Source organism: Helicoverpa armigera, chromosome 14, assembly GCF_030705265.1.
Source record: "Helicoverpa armigera isolate CAAS_96S chromosome 14, ASM3070526v1, whole genome shotgun sequence".
Classification (NCBI taxonomy): Eukaryota; Metazoa; Arthropoda; class Insecta; order Lepidoptera; family Noctuidae; genus Helicoverpa; species Helicoverpa armigera.
The window spans coordinates 1,699,333-1,711,399 of record NC_087133.1 but is presented as its reverse complement, the minus strand read 5'-3'; the positions used below and the strand labels follow the sequence as shown (position 1 = coordinate 1,711,399).

General features: G+C 37.5%; 1 protein-coding gene across 7 annotated transcripts in view; it reads right to left on the bottom strand.

Moving 5' to 3' along the window:
- LOC110380021 (diacylglycerol kinase theta) overlaps positions 1 to 12,067 on the bottom strand; it is a 29,367-nt gene extending 17,300 nt beyond the window's left edge. For 4 of the 7 annotated variants that reach the window (XM_049837298.2, XM_049837296.2, XM_049837294.2 and 1 more), the window contains exon 1: positions 11,833 to 12,066. In XM_049837298.2, the coding sequence (XP_049693255.1) occupies positions 11,833 to 11,962 (130 nt within the window). In that variant the 5' untranslated portion in view covers positions 11,963 to 12,066. Of the gene's footprint in view, positions 1 to 11,832 lie in introns of all 7 variants that reach the window. The other 3 variants (XM_049837295.2, XM_049837297.2, XM_049837299.2) reach the window with 2 other exon arrangements.

Sequence of the window (12,067 nt, the reverse complement as noted above, 5' to 3'; positions counted from 1 at the left end):
GTTAATGCTCAAAATAGGAAAATTGATTTATGATATTCTGTTTCAAAAAAGTTGTATTCTTTATACATAGTTGGCTAAACATTCAATTAAAAATTGAGCAGTCTTTGGTTCAAATGTTAACTGTTAAAAATAAGTGTTACATTTTGGATTTACTATGGTGTGTGGGTATAAATAAAAATGATAGATATAAGAGAGACGTTTCAGGAAGCGACACCGAAATGTTTTGATACAAAACTTCGAAAGCTCCCACGTGAAAATTAAACAAAAAATTCAAACCGGAGATTTGGCACGTAACGTGTTTTGTGGAGCGAAAAAAAATCACACACCGGTTCGTTGACCCATTTAAGAGTTGTGTCTACATAACTAATCAGTCATAATAATTCATAATATTGCGGAGTGGTGGTCGAGAAGGCGAGCGGGACCTGACGTCATCTGTGACACAGTTCAGACCGGCCGACCCGGTTACGCCGCCGATCGAGATGAGAACCGCCCTATCATCACACACATTTTAACTAAATATACACTGTTTAAAACTGTTATATGTAAACTTTCACGTTTGTACTGATCCGTGTATCTGGAGTGAAGCTCGCGATGTTCACACTTACGCTACACCCGGTTGTGCTTTTGAAAGCTTCGATTACGTTTAAGAGAAATGTTTTCTCATCTGGTCAGTCTCGCAACACAATATGTAACTACATTTCGTTGCATTAAAATTAGTACTCAATTAACCAGCTATTGTAAATGCTTATTACGTTTAATTGGGAGGATAACAATGAACACGTTTATTGAAAAAATCTAAGCTTTATATCGAAGATGGAACTAAAACAACTATGACAACTAGGTACATCAGATGCAATACTGTACCAAGTAAAGGCATTATAAAACTGCTATAAAGTAACATGAAAGCCTCGTAAGTCCACAGCCTCATACTAATTTCCTTCAATTAATTGTAAATCAATTTGAGAGCAACTCCTAGCCCATGGGAAATCTCAACCGGGACGTGATCCGTGCTCCTCCATCTATAGTAAGAGAGATACACTTTTAGCTTAAAATAGAAGTACTTACAAATAATAATAGTTTCATCATAAATACTTGATAACGTCGTTAATTCTGAAAAGCCTGAAAACCAATCTAATCAAACAACTGATTTGACGAAGTCAGATAGGCAGTCGCTCCATGTAAAACACTGGTACTCAGGTGATCGTCATTTGTTCTAATATCTATCAATGGTCTTCGAACCATCGAGTGTTTTCTTGCCTCAGTTGCAAGAAATCGGATTCGGGTATAGAGTTGAGTCATTTTGAGTTCTCTGAAATACGGTGGAATTGAATGATACGTGGTTTTACGTATTTGGTAGAACTGCGTAATCCCGAAGTTTTTTGTTCTTTACATATAATTTAGTTAATAATATTAAACATATTTAGTCAATAATATTAATAAATTTTATTAGAAGTTAGAGAATGGTCTTTGTTAGTATATTCTATGTCCTGTGTGTATTCTATTTCCAACTTCGTAGATGTGTCGCTCAATACACAATCAATCACATTATTATTTTCTCTATATTCCTGACTAATTCCTATAAATTCAAGTGTTGCAGTAAAGTCCTGATTTCCTGCATGTGAGATTATGCGCAATCGCAGTAGATATTAGGTCAGCGCGTGACGTCAGAGGTGCACCACCGGGTTATTGCCACTACGAAATTCATTTAGAAAGAGAAATATAATTTATTTCAAATAAGTTGTATGATTTTACACGATTTCCGAAAAATGATTGACTTATTTTATAATTTATTTTCAATAATTTAATAATACAACTAAATATTGATCTTTGAAACATATAACATCCAAAAGGCAATATCATTAATTAAGCAGAAATTGCTTGGTTAAATATATTTAACTATCTTTTGTCAAAGAAAATTCTAATCAAATAATACCGGAGAAAATATAGAATAAAAATTATATATACATTATACTTACTAATCAAGCACATAGATAACCAGAAATATAATTTACTGCAAATATAAAACATTAGTATAAAAGTTTATACGGCATAGTCATCGGCTAAGTACGTATCAGTCTAAAAATAGCTCCGCTTACGGCGCGTTGCTACGCGGACCTTGCTACGAAGCGCTACGTATATCGCGTAGTATGTATGTGCTCGTAGCTATTTCACCAAATAAGGAAATTGTATTGGGTTGGATTTTATAAGTTTTAATACTTTTAGCTGGTAAATATATAAGTTACTTAACATTTGTATAATAATTATGCGATTATTTAGATCATATTCTTGACTTTGTTTTTTTTTTAAATAAATTCCTTTAATTTACCGTATGATGAGATACTTATTATTTCTTTCCCTAATTATTTAAGATAAATTAATTAATTTGCTGTTATTATTATAAGAGGTAACAATCTCTAATTTGACTCCTTTAAGAAAATAGTTAGTACTGATTTAACTCTATACAGTGTTTTAATAATTTAGCAAAATCCTGGGTTAAATAAATAATTATAGAGTTAAATATTGTTAGATAATACAAAAAGGCGCGCATCCACGTCACGCCCGCGTGCAGCGGCGGGAATTAGGTCGCATGCTGCTGACGTCACCGTTCCACAGCCTTATTACCGATAGAGGGTCCTCCGGTACCACGTACTGTACAATATATCGGGTGTGTCGTTCACAATCACATTAAATCATATCACATATACTTTATGATATTCTATGGCGAATTGTAAAAAAAATAACCTAATCCATTCAGTGGTTTAGCCACAGGAGTCATTTTTCGTTTATATAATTTACAACATCATGTGTAAAGCAGAGATAAAGTTAGGAGTATCGTATGTTTTGATCAGTTGACAGCTGTCAGTTTTCAAGGGAGAATTTCAGTTGTTTGTAATGACTGACTTTTATATGGTGTTCTAATTTTTGCACATTTTTATTCCATTTACTTTGTTTAAAAAAATCATTTTTTTTATTTTTACGTATTTTTCTTTTATCTTTGTGTATATATTAACCAGTATATTAATGCATTTAATTTAATGTGATTATGAACGACACACCCGATATACTGCAATTATATAGATACGTTAATTAATAAAAAGAGAAATAAAGGAAAATAGGTTTGTGTTGCTATATCCAGAGGGTCCCTAAAATTATTTATAGTAGGTACTATAAGTTACAACAATAATACAAGTTATTAAAAGGTAAAATAAACTATCATAAAAAAGTTTTGCACCTACCACTATTATATTTCCCCATCCCAAAGGACGACTGGCAGAAAACGCATAAAGCGTTAAGTCTGCCGTTGCACAGTGTGCATAAAACATTTGATGAATAAAAATAATTTAAAAGGCAACTTACTTAAAAAGTTATATTACGAACAAATACTCTTTGGGCATATTTTTCAAAGTATTGACGTCATAAAATTCAGGTGCAATAGCGGCGCGCAGGAATTAGGTCATGCGCTGCTGACGTCACGGGTCCACAGCCTCATTACCGATAGAGGGGGCAACGTTCTGTACTGTACTGTGCGCTGTATACTTATGTATGTATGTAATGCGGTAACAAAGGTAAAATTATGAAAAGGTTGAAAATTTTGTGCCTGACAAAATCCAATGGAAAATAACATTTAATAAATCTAATGTTTAAACCAAGTGTTTGGTTAATAAATGTTTGGCCCACCTTTTAATAATTATTTATTTCAAAACAGCATTTGTTAGGTACAATAGAAACAATGTTCCCGATACCGGTGGGACATTATTTTTATATTTTTAAGTGTCTTATTAATAAATATTTTAAAATGGTAACATACGTTTAATAAAAGGATATCGTAACAATTTCAGAAATACATTGTCACTCTTTAGCTTTTCTTTTTAGATATTGCTGAGTCATAATTTTTTTTAATCATTACATACTTTCACCATTAAGATTCGCCATGTTAATCCTATTTCTACTAAAAAGGATTTTATCAGGATCGTTAGTATTACGTTAAAGTCGTGAGGTGCGCATACGACGCTAACTATTGAACACATACAAGCGATTTATTTTGGTCTGTGCGTACCGGAATACTGGTGTATTTTAGTTTTACTTTGATATAAATAGAACTATTGTGAGTGCGAGAATGACCCACATTCGCATCATTGCCAAATTTTAATAGCGCTAAATTTTGGAAGAGTAATTGCTGATTTATTTGGTTGACATGATTTTCTTGTAATGTGTAGATTAAAACTTATGTTTTAGGCTAGTTTATAAATACTTCGGTAAGTAAATGAGATGTATATGCTGTCTGTTTGTAAAGATGCTTTGTTGTAAATGTAAGGAAGATTTTAAAAAGCTGCCTCAAAATTAAATTATATCATCATTTACAGTATCTATGTTGTTACTATAAATCTGAAACCATTCGATGCTTTACCAGCCGTAGCTAATTACAGTGAAATTAAAAAAGCTAAGTTGAATTATCGTTGCCTTTTATTCAGTTGGTATAAGGTAGAGTAGTTCAAGTAGTGTTTGAAGAATACGTCTAAAAACTAGCCTCACAATTTTGAAGCCGGAAGAACATTTAAAAAATATATGTAAGCTGTGCTAATTAGGGCGAGCTTTTCAGCTGAAGTACCTCCATATTTTAATGAGCCGTCCATTCAAGAAAACACTACACGGACTCTAATGAATCCAACACTGCAGCGTGCGCACGCGCTTGTTCTACCATTAGTCGACAAGTTCCTACAAAAGGCAGTAGCAACAAAACTGCATTAATAATTGAATGCAAACTTGCACAGACAATGCTTTCTCGTCAGATATAAATAATAGATCGGCCAGTGTTGCCGTGGAACACAAAGTTTGTGCCCATTGTGCCACCTCTTTTGTTACAGTGCAGTCACATAGTGAATTTTGTGCTGGTACTCTATTGTTCTTGAATCTAGAGTATGCTTATGTTATGAGACGTTATGATTCAGTCACTAGTTACAGACTGTGAGTACACTTGAGAGACTCTCAAGATTGCTTTAACGAAACTTATCAATAACTAGGTGATTCCACTTATAGCTGGATTGTTACTCACAATAGAATTCAAGTTTCAAAACCATTCTTAAGAAGAATCTAACAAGACTAAAAGACTAGCTTTCCAAGCTGCTTAGATGAAGAAAGAGCATAAAGAAAGCACTGCAAGTGTAGCCTCATTTTACAAAACTGGCACAATGTAAGAAGGCAGTAATGAGAACGAGTCGGCGACCACTAAACTTAGAGTAACATCCCGGTGCACCACAAAGAACAAATTAAAGCCGCGGTGAATGCGCGACGTTTGCACAAAGCCGGCAAGTGTTGCGCATCCAGCCCTTTGACTATACATTTTAAATGTACCGCGTGCTGAATGAAAGCACTCGCTCGAGGCGTTTAGTAACACTCCAGTGAATTGTCGCTACTTCCCCCTAGCGATATGATTGGAATAATACTGGGAATACAACCAATTATCTAAGCAACTTTCCTAACATTCATCATCATCATCATCATCAGCCTATCGCAGTCCACTGCTGGACATAGGCCTCTCTAAGTGCACGCCACTGAGATTTTCGGCTTCTCTTCCTAACATTACTAAACCCAAAAAACATACATGTCAAGGCCATTTTTAAGCTGCCTCGTTCATAATTGTACACACCAAAAATAACTTATTGTTATCAGAAATATGTTTTAATGAATTTCTGGCACGCCCCCTTCAGCCGGCCGGGTGCTGCACTGTTGGCTGCAAGGGGCCCGGGGCCAGGTGGGGAGGTGTACCATTGACGCGCGTCTCTCAATGGCGATGGAACTGGGTCATCACCGCGTGACGTCAGAGGTGGCCTACATACGCCGGGCGTAGCCCCGGTACCGACCCAACAGCCAGCTTCTACGAATTCTACTTTTTTTTTTAAACTCCGCTTGCAAGACCAAGGAGTTCTATATTTAGAACGTCAATAGGCTTTGTGGATTCCAAAATAAACATACTTTTATTTATTTTTTTGCACTTGACGGGTTCTAGTTTTGAATTCGTCGTGGAAGTTTGTTTGGTAGTACATTTTTGGATTGAATTGTGTTTATTTTTTGAAAAGACGCCAATTTAGAAAAGTTTTGTAGTAAGTATTCATTATGTTACTTATAATAAAAGTTTGTCAAAGGACATTTATTCTTGTAATGTTCTTTCTATTTTTACATTTCTCTATAATAATTATATGTAAATAGTGTCCAGAAATAGTGACGTCCTGACGTGTCACACTGCCCACGACCGCCATTATTGAAACAAATGGTAAATATCATAGACCGAGGCGTGTGTCCTGAACGCCCACGAACCTACGCCATAATACAAGCTAATTTGAACTTAAAGACTTGTGGCATAAGGTGTGTAATGCTTTAGTGAGTAATAGCTGCCTTAATTAAAAATTGAATCTAAGTAGTGGGTCCGTGGCAGGCGTTAGACAATCAATGCTTCAAATGCTTGCAATTAACTGGTGCTTATTGCAGGGTTAAGTTCGACTTGAACTTGTGTTAATAGTAAAGTTAAGCTTATTGCCTTGATTTGTAAAGTAAGTTTAAATGTAATTGAGCTTTCTTTCGTTAATAATGTAAACTGTTTTTAAATTCAAATGTCACTTTTAAATTTAAGTGGTTGTGATTGGTCTCCGAAAACTTAAATATTGTTTTCTGTGATAACTGTTAGAGCGCCAACCCCAAATAACTTGGGTACAAGGCAGGAAGAAGAAGATGATGTAACCAAACTATCCCTAAATGGAAATGTACCTACTAGCCAAAGTAAATTGTACAGTATCGAACAAGGGTACACGCCACTGTAACACGGCTCGTCATAATCGTCTGATAAGTGATAAGCGCACAATACACGCTGACGTCACGCTTATTCAAAGCTAAGGCTGTCTCCGCACGGGCGACACCGACGTGCGACAATAACTTGTCCATTTCCACACGTCGCGTTATCTTAGTCGCACAATGGCGGCTCGCGGGCGGTCGGACGCGCTTTGTCTTGCCGCCGCGACGTGTGTCGAGATAGTGTGCGTCACTATATAATGAACATCATTGTTGGCTTGTTCACCGTCTGTTGTTTTGTTACAACTGTCTTGCATGTTGCAGTGACAGTTTGTTGTGCACCGTCTTTTGTTTAGTTACAGGCTTTTGATTCGGTAAACAATAAGGTATTGTGGAAAAAGCTTTGATAGGTGACGCTGTCGGTAATGCTTTAGAATAGTTTGTGGGTGTATTTGCGCTTTGTATGTTGTTTCTAATGGGCGTGTCTGTATAGGTGTTATGTATACAACGTAACTATGTGTTATGTATTACAAAAGTAACCATTTAATTACAGAGTGACGAGGGAAATCCTTTTTACTGACGGAACTTTTCACGAAAATGATGTCTAAGATAAGAGAAAGATTAATCAAAAACTTTGGCATTATGATCAACGCTTCCTAGAATAATGTAAGGAAAATAACGGAACGCAAAGCACAACACGTGGAACATCGACACTTTTAGCTAATTCCAGTAATATCACGTTATAAATACAGAAGTAACAGTAATATCTGTATAATATACTCTGACCTCAAATGCGAAAATGTAAAGTTATTCTTACGAGGATCTTGCAGCGGTGACGTACGCCGTAGTAAACGCTTCACATAAATTAGCTTGAACCAATAAATATATCAAACTATAAATATTATCATATTTAAATATAAAAATATAACAATCGTTTTGTGCATTGTAGGCCTAATACTACGCCGTAGGCTGCTACGAGGAATTACTACAATTTGCTACGTACTTTCTACGGCGCTACGCGGACCTTGCTACGAAAAATTACGATAAGGGAACATTCTAATTTGCATTTATCTCAGTTTTTTTCATATTGGTAATGATGCTTATCGCAGTAATTATGACGAGTATATAAATGCACACAGTTATAAATGGGACTGAATGTGTGAATCAAAGAACAATTACTTTTGGGGTACTTGAGGATTGGTGACGAAAAAAAAGCAAGTTATGGAATCCTGTGGTGATTCTTCTAGAATATGTTTTTGACCAGTTTCGAAATTAGTTTTAAATATAATTGTCTTTTGCGGTATTCTGTAGCAATATGGTACATTCAATATTTCGCTATTGATTTGTTGCATGTAGGTATATTGTCAGAAAAATGTAAGAATCACAGGAATCAATCAAAGGAGAATTGTTAGAGACATATTATGGAATACTAGCTGTGTCCCGCGGCGCGGGTGAACGACTCCACGCACCAGGATAACCTACTCATATCCTTTCTTATATTCGTTAAACCGCGACAGATATTTCTAGTAAGGATGATATTTGTATTATAGAGGATACCTATTAAGTGCGAACATAATAGTTTGCTGGTAGTAGATACATAGATAAAGAATATCGTACGTACTTCAATGAGCTTTTTGACAAGAAGATGTCGTTTCTACTAAGTTAGTTCAAACCAGTAGGTAAAAAAAATATGGGGCCTTTTTTGCTCTCAAATGAAATGAAGGAACTATTAAGTATCGATTATCACAAAAACAAAGACCAATGCTTTTTTTGAATTGTATGTACATCGATACCGGAAATGTGAAATAACGTTAGGGACATTTTGTCGAAAGTTATAAGTACCTATGTACATAACGTTAGATTCGGTATTTCTTGCTATATTGATCGTTATATTTAAAATCTGAATAGCTTTGTCCCAGATTATAAAATTTTTTGTAGAGATGTAGAGAAAAATAGTCTAATTTTGGCTCTCCTACACAACGAACTTTGGTTTTATCCCTTGCATAATGTGTTGCAATCGCGCTTATTTTTGATACAAAAAAAGGAATCACAAATGCACTACCACGTGACTACAACATTTGAGAAGAAGAAGAGTGACTCTGTAGACACTCAGTAAACAGATTTGGCAACCTATTGATTTTGGTGAAGCCAAAAATGAAATATACATATCAGTTAAGTGACTTTTTTCACCATGTCGATGTTACGTACCTATGTTATGTAGATATGTATTTTCAAAATGGACTTCAGTACTTAGGATTTTATATAGAAACACGAAGATGGCTGATTAAAAATCATTCTTTTACTGATGAAGAACAGTAGTTTTTTTTTTACTGGTAATCTACTGGGTGACTACATCTACACAAATGTACAAATTCCTTCAAAATATTTTTAGTTATTCGTGCAAATTATTGAGAAGAAGGTACCTATATTGTTTTTAAACACTTTTGAATTTAATGCGTTTCCTTATACACAACTTTAAATGTATAAAGTCATTGTATCCTAAAATGTTCATATTTTTCATCAAATCCTATGCAAACATTTTGATACTTTTGTACTGTAAGAGTCATTCTTACGGTAGTAAACGTAAAAAACCCCATAGGTTTGTCTGTTAATTTTTAATTGGTAATAACAGGATGGGAGATCATTAATAGGCAGCGAATGGATACGAATATTTACCGTTCATTGTAAATTAAAAGGAAAATAACAACTACTTTGTCACTTCGGTTCGGATTTGCGAAATGTTATAATATCTACTACATATACCTTCCTACATATTTAATCAATGTTTAAATCTATACTCGTATTATAAATAAGAAGAGGTAGTTTACTATTTTGTTCCATGTACAAATCTAAGGAATTACTGGTCTGATTTGAAAAGCTCTTTCAATGAATAGCTCATTTACCGAGGCAGGCTAAAGTGTACCTACTTTTCTAAAGCCAAGGGCTAAGGTTGCATGAAGTTGTTACTTTAAAAACATATCGAAACATAAACGTAGTTGATCAATGAAACAACGCCTCTTTCTAACATCATCACTAATTTTATACGGGGAAAAGTCACTCTGTTTGTCAGTCTCGCTTTAACGCTACAACTGTCAACAGCAACAATCAAGCTGTTATGAGAATGGACACAGACTACTTTTTAACTGAGTGCGCGGCGTATTTTATTTGCGAGATGAGTGGAACCGCGGGTCACAGCTAGTATTGATGTGTTTGTTTAAAAGGAACAAACTAGAAAGTTACTCAGCTACAATAGAATGAGGCTCAAGAAAACAACCATGGTAAACAACCATGTATGGTCGAAATAGTAATGTCTACAGTTGCCGGCTGAAAGGAGCCTTTTTTCCAAGGACTTAACCGTTCGGCTATGTTGAGTAATTATAAAACTAAAGCTAATTACTCTTTCGTCCGTGGTTAAGAAGTTTTATTTTAAGCTATAACAAGCCTACCAGATACTAGAGAAATAACTAAAATCCTTTTAACTTTAACACTGAAAGCACTATTCTAATAGTCTAGTATTTCTTACGATATGTCACAATTAAGCTTTAAGAGCTAAATTAGTGCATGAAAAAGATACTTTCTTATTTTTTGCATGTACTTTGAATTCATTCTTATTACATTTCAAGTTGTCTCAAGTTAACTATCGAATTACATAATCGAGTATTTGTTACACCCCACAGCACTACATTGTATTTAGAAATTGGATCAACAATGTAACTGGCAGGGCGTAGTGAATGTAGAAGCCGTCGTCTCTATGCCCAATCCCGTTGGGACGAGCGTGAAGATCGATACGCTGCGAGTCACGAGCTACGCAGCTCACAGATGCTCAACTGTTACATTTTCATTTAACCTAACTTATACAGAATTACAAGAATATATAGTAATAGAAGAATACATGAACTTGATTAGAGAGTCTAACTTTGGTAGTTGGTACCTATGCCTTGTAAATTTTTCCGCGTTCTAAAGCATTATCTCTGGTTCAAAATTTTAACTAGCTACAGTTAGTAATAGCAGTTATTTTGTTTGTTAACAATGCTGACGTGACGTATCGAACGCGATACTACCAGGAAAAACTATCAGGATAATTGTGTGATGTAATATTATACTGAATGTTTGGAGCATATTTTAAGTTACTGTGGTATTAATTAACAAATATTTTGCGGTTCTACATAACGCATATGTACAAACATGTTGTTAACTGAACTGAATGAATTAGCGCAATGTCACGAACAACTGTAGTGACCTGCCGGATCATGTGTTAGGTCTATGAAAGAGGTCCTTACATGTTCGTAGTACACGTAATATTACGGTAGTTATGTATTGCGTACGGATAAAAATCCTTACTGTAAGAATAAGGGAGATAGCATCAATTGATTTTCAGTTCAACGTTACGTTAAGTAAAGCTACATGGGACCAAAACAAAATGCGCAAAACAAGATGTCTTCTCATCTCGCACGTAATGAGCGAGGGTTCGTGGAGTGCAACACAGTGGACACCCTGCGGCTAATGGTCACTTACCACCGCGCTAGGCATGGGACACATGACGAGCTTACAGCTAGGATACACGAGCGGGGATGCAGCGCCGCGCCCCGCCTCCGCCCCGCCCCGACACACCGCTACGAAAAAACCTCTTACAAAACAGATCGATCGATATGCTCCCGAATGCTCACTCGCTTCGCCACCGACACCCTCGACTTCCAGCTGTTCTAGCCTGTCCCCAGCACATCCCCCCAGACCTACAGCGCGCGCCTGCACGCGCAGCCTCGCGTGCACCACCACCAGCGCGTAGACCACATGCGCGCTGCGGCCTCCTACGTCCTTGAAATTTCAAGTGCAAGGCGATAGAGGCGAGCACGCGACGCGTGCACGTGAACAGTCCGGGGCGAGGGCCGGGCACGCGCCGGGGCGTATCGATCGGGGCGGGCGGCCGGGCCGGGCGGACACGCCCGGGGCCGGGCGCGGGCTCCGGGTTGCATAACGCGCTGGTCGTGCCGGCGGCGGCCGCGCGCCGAGCCGGTATCGACGCGCGCGGGGCGCATGCGCGACGCGTACCTTCGCAGCCGTAGCCCTGCCCGATGAGGCCCCACAGCAGATCCGAGCAGTGGTGGCAGTAGGTCGGCTTGTGGAAGGTCTTCTTCGCGAAGGAGTGGGTGCGATGGGGCGCGGGCGCGGCCTGCGCCATGGCGGGCGCGCGGGCCGGGCCGGGCTGGCGCGCTACTCATGCCGCGGCGCCCAGGGGCGCGCCGCGCTCTCCGAGCGGCTGTCGCGGCCCACCATCGCGGCGCGT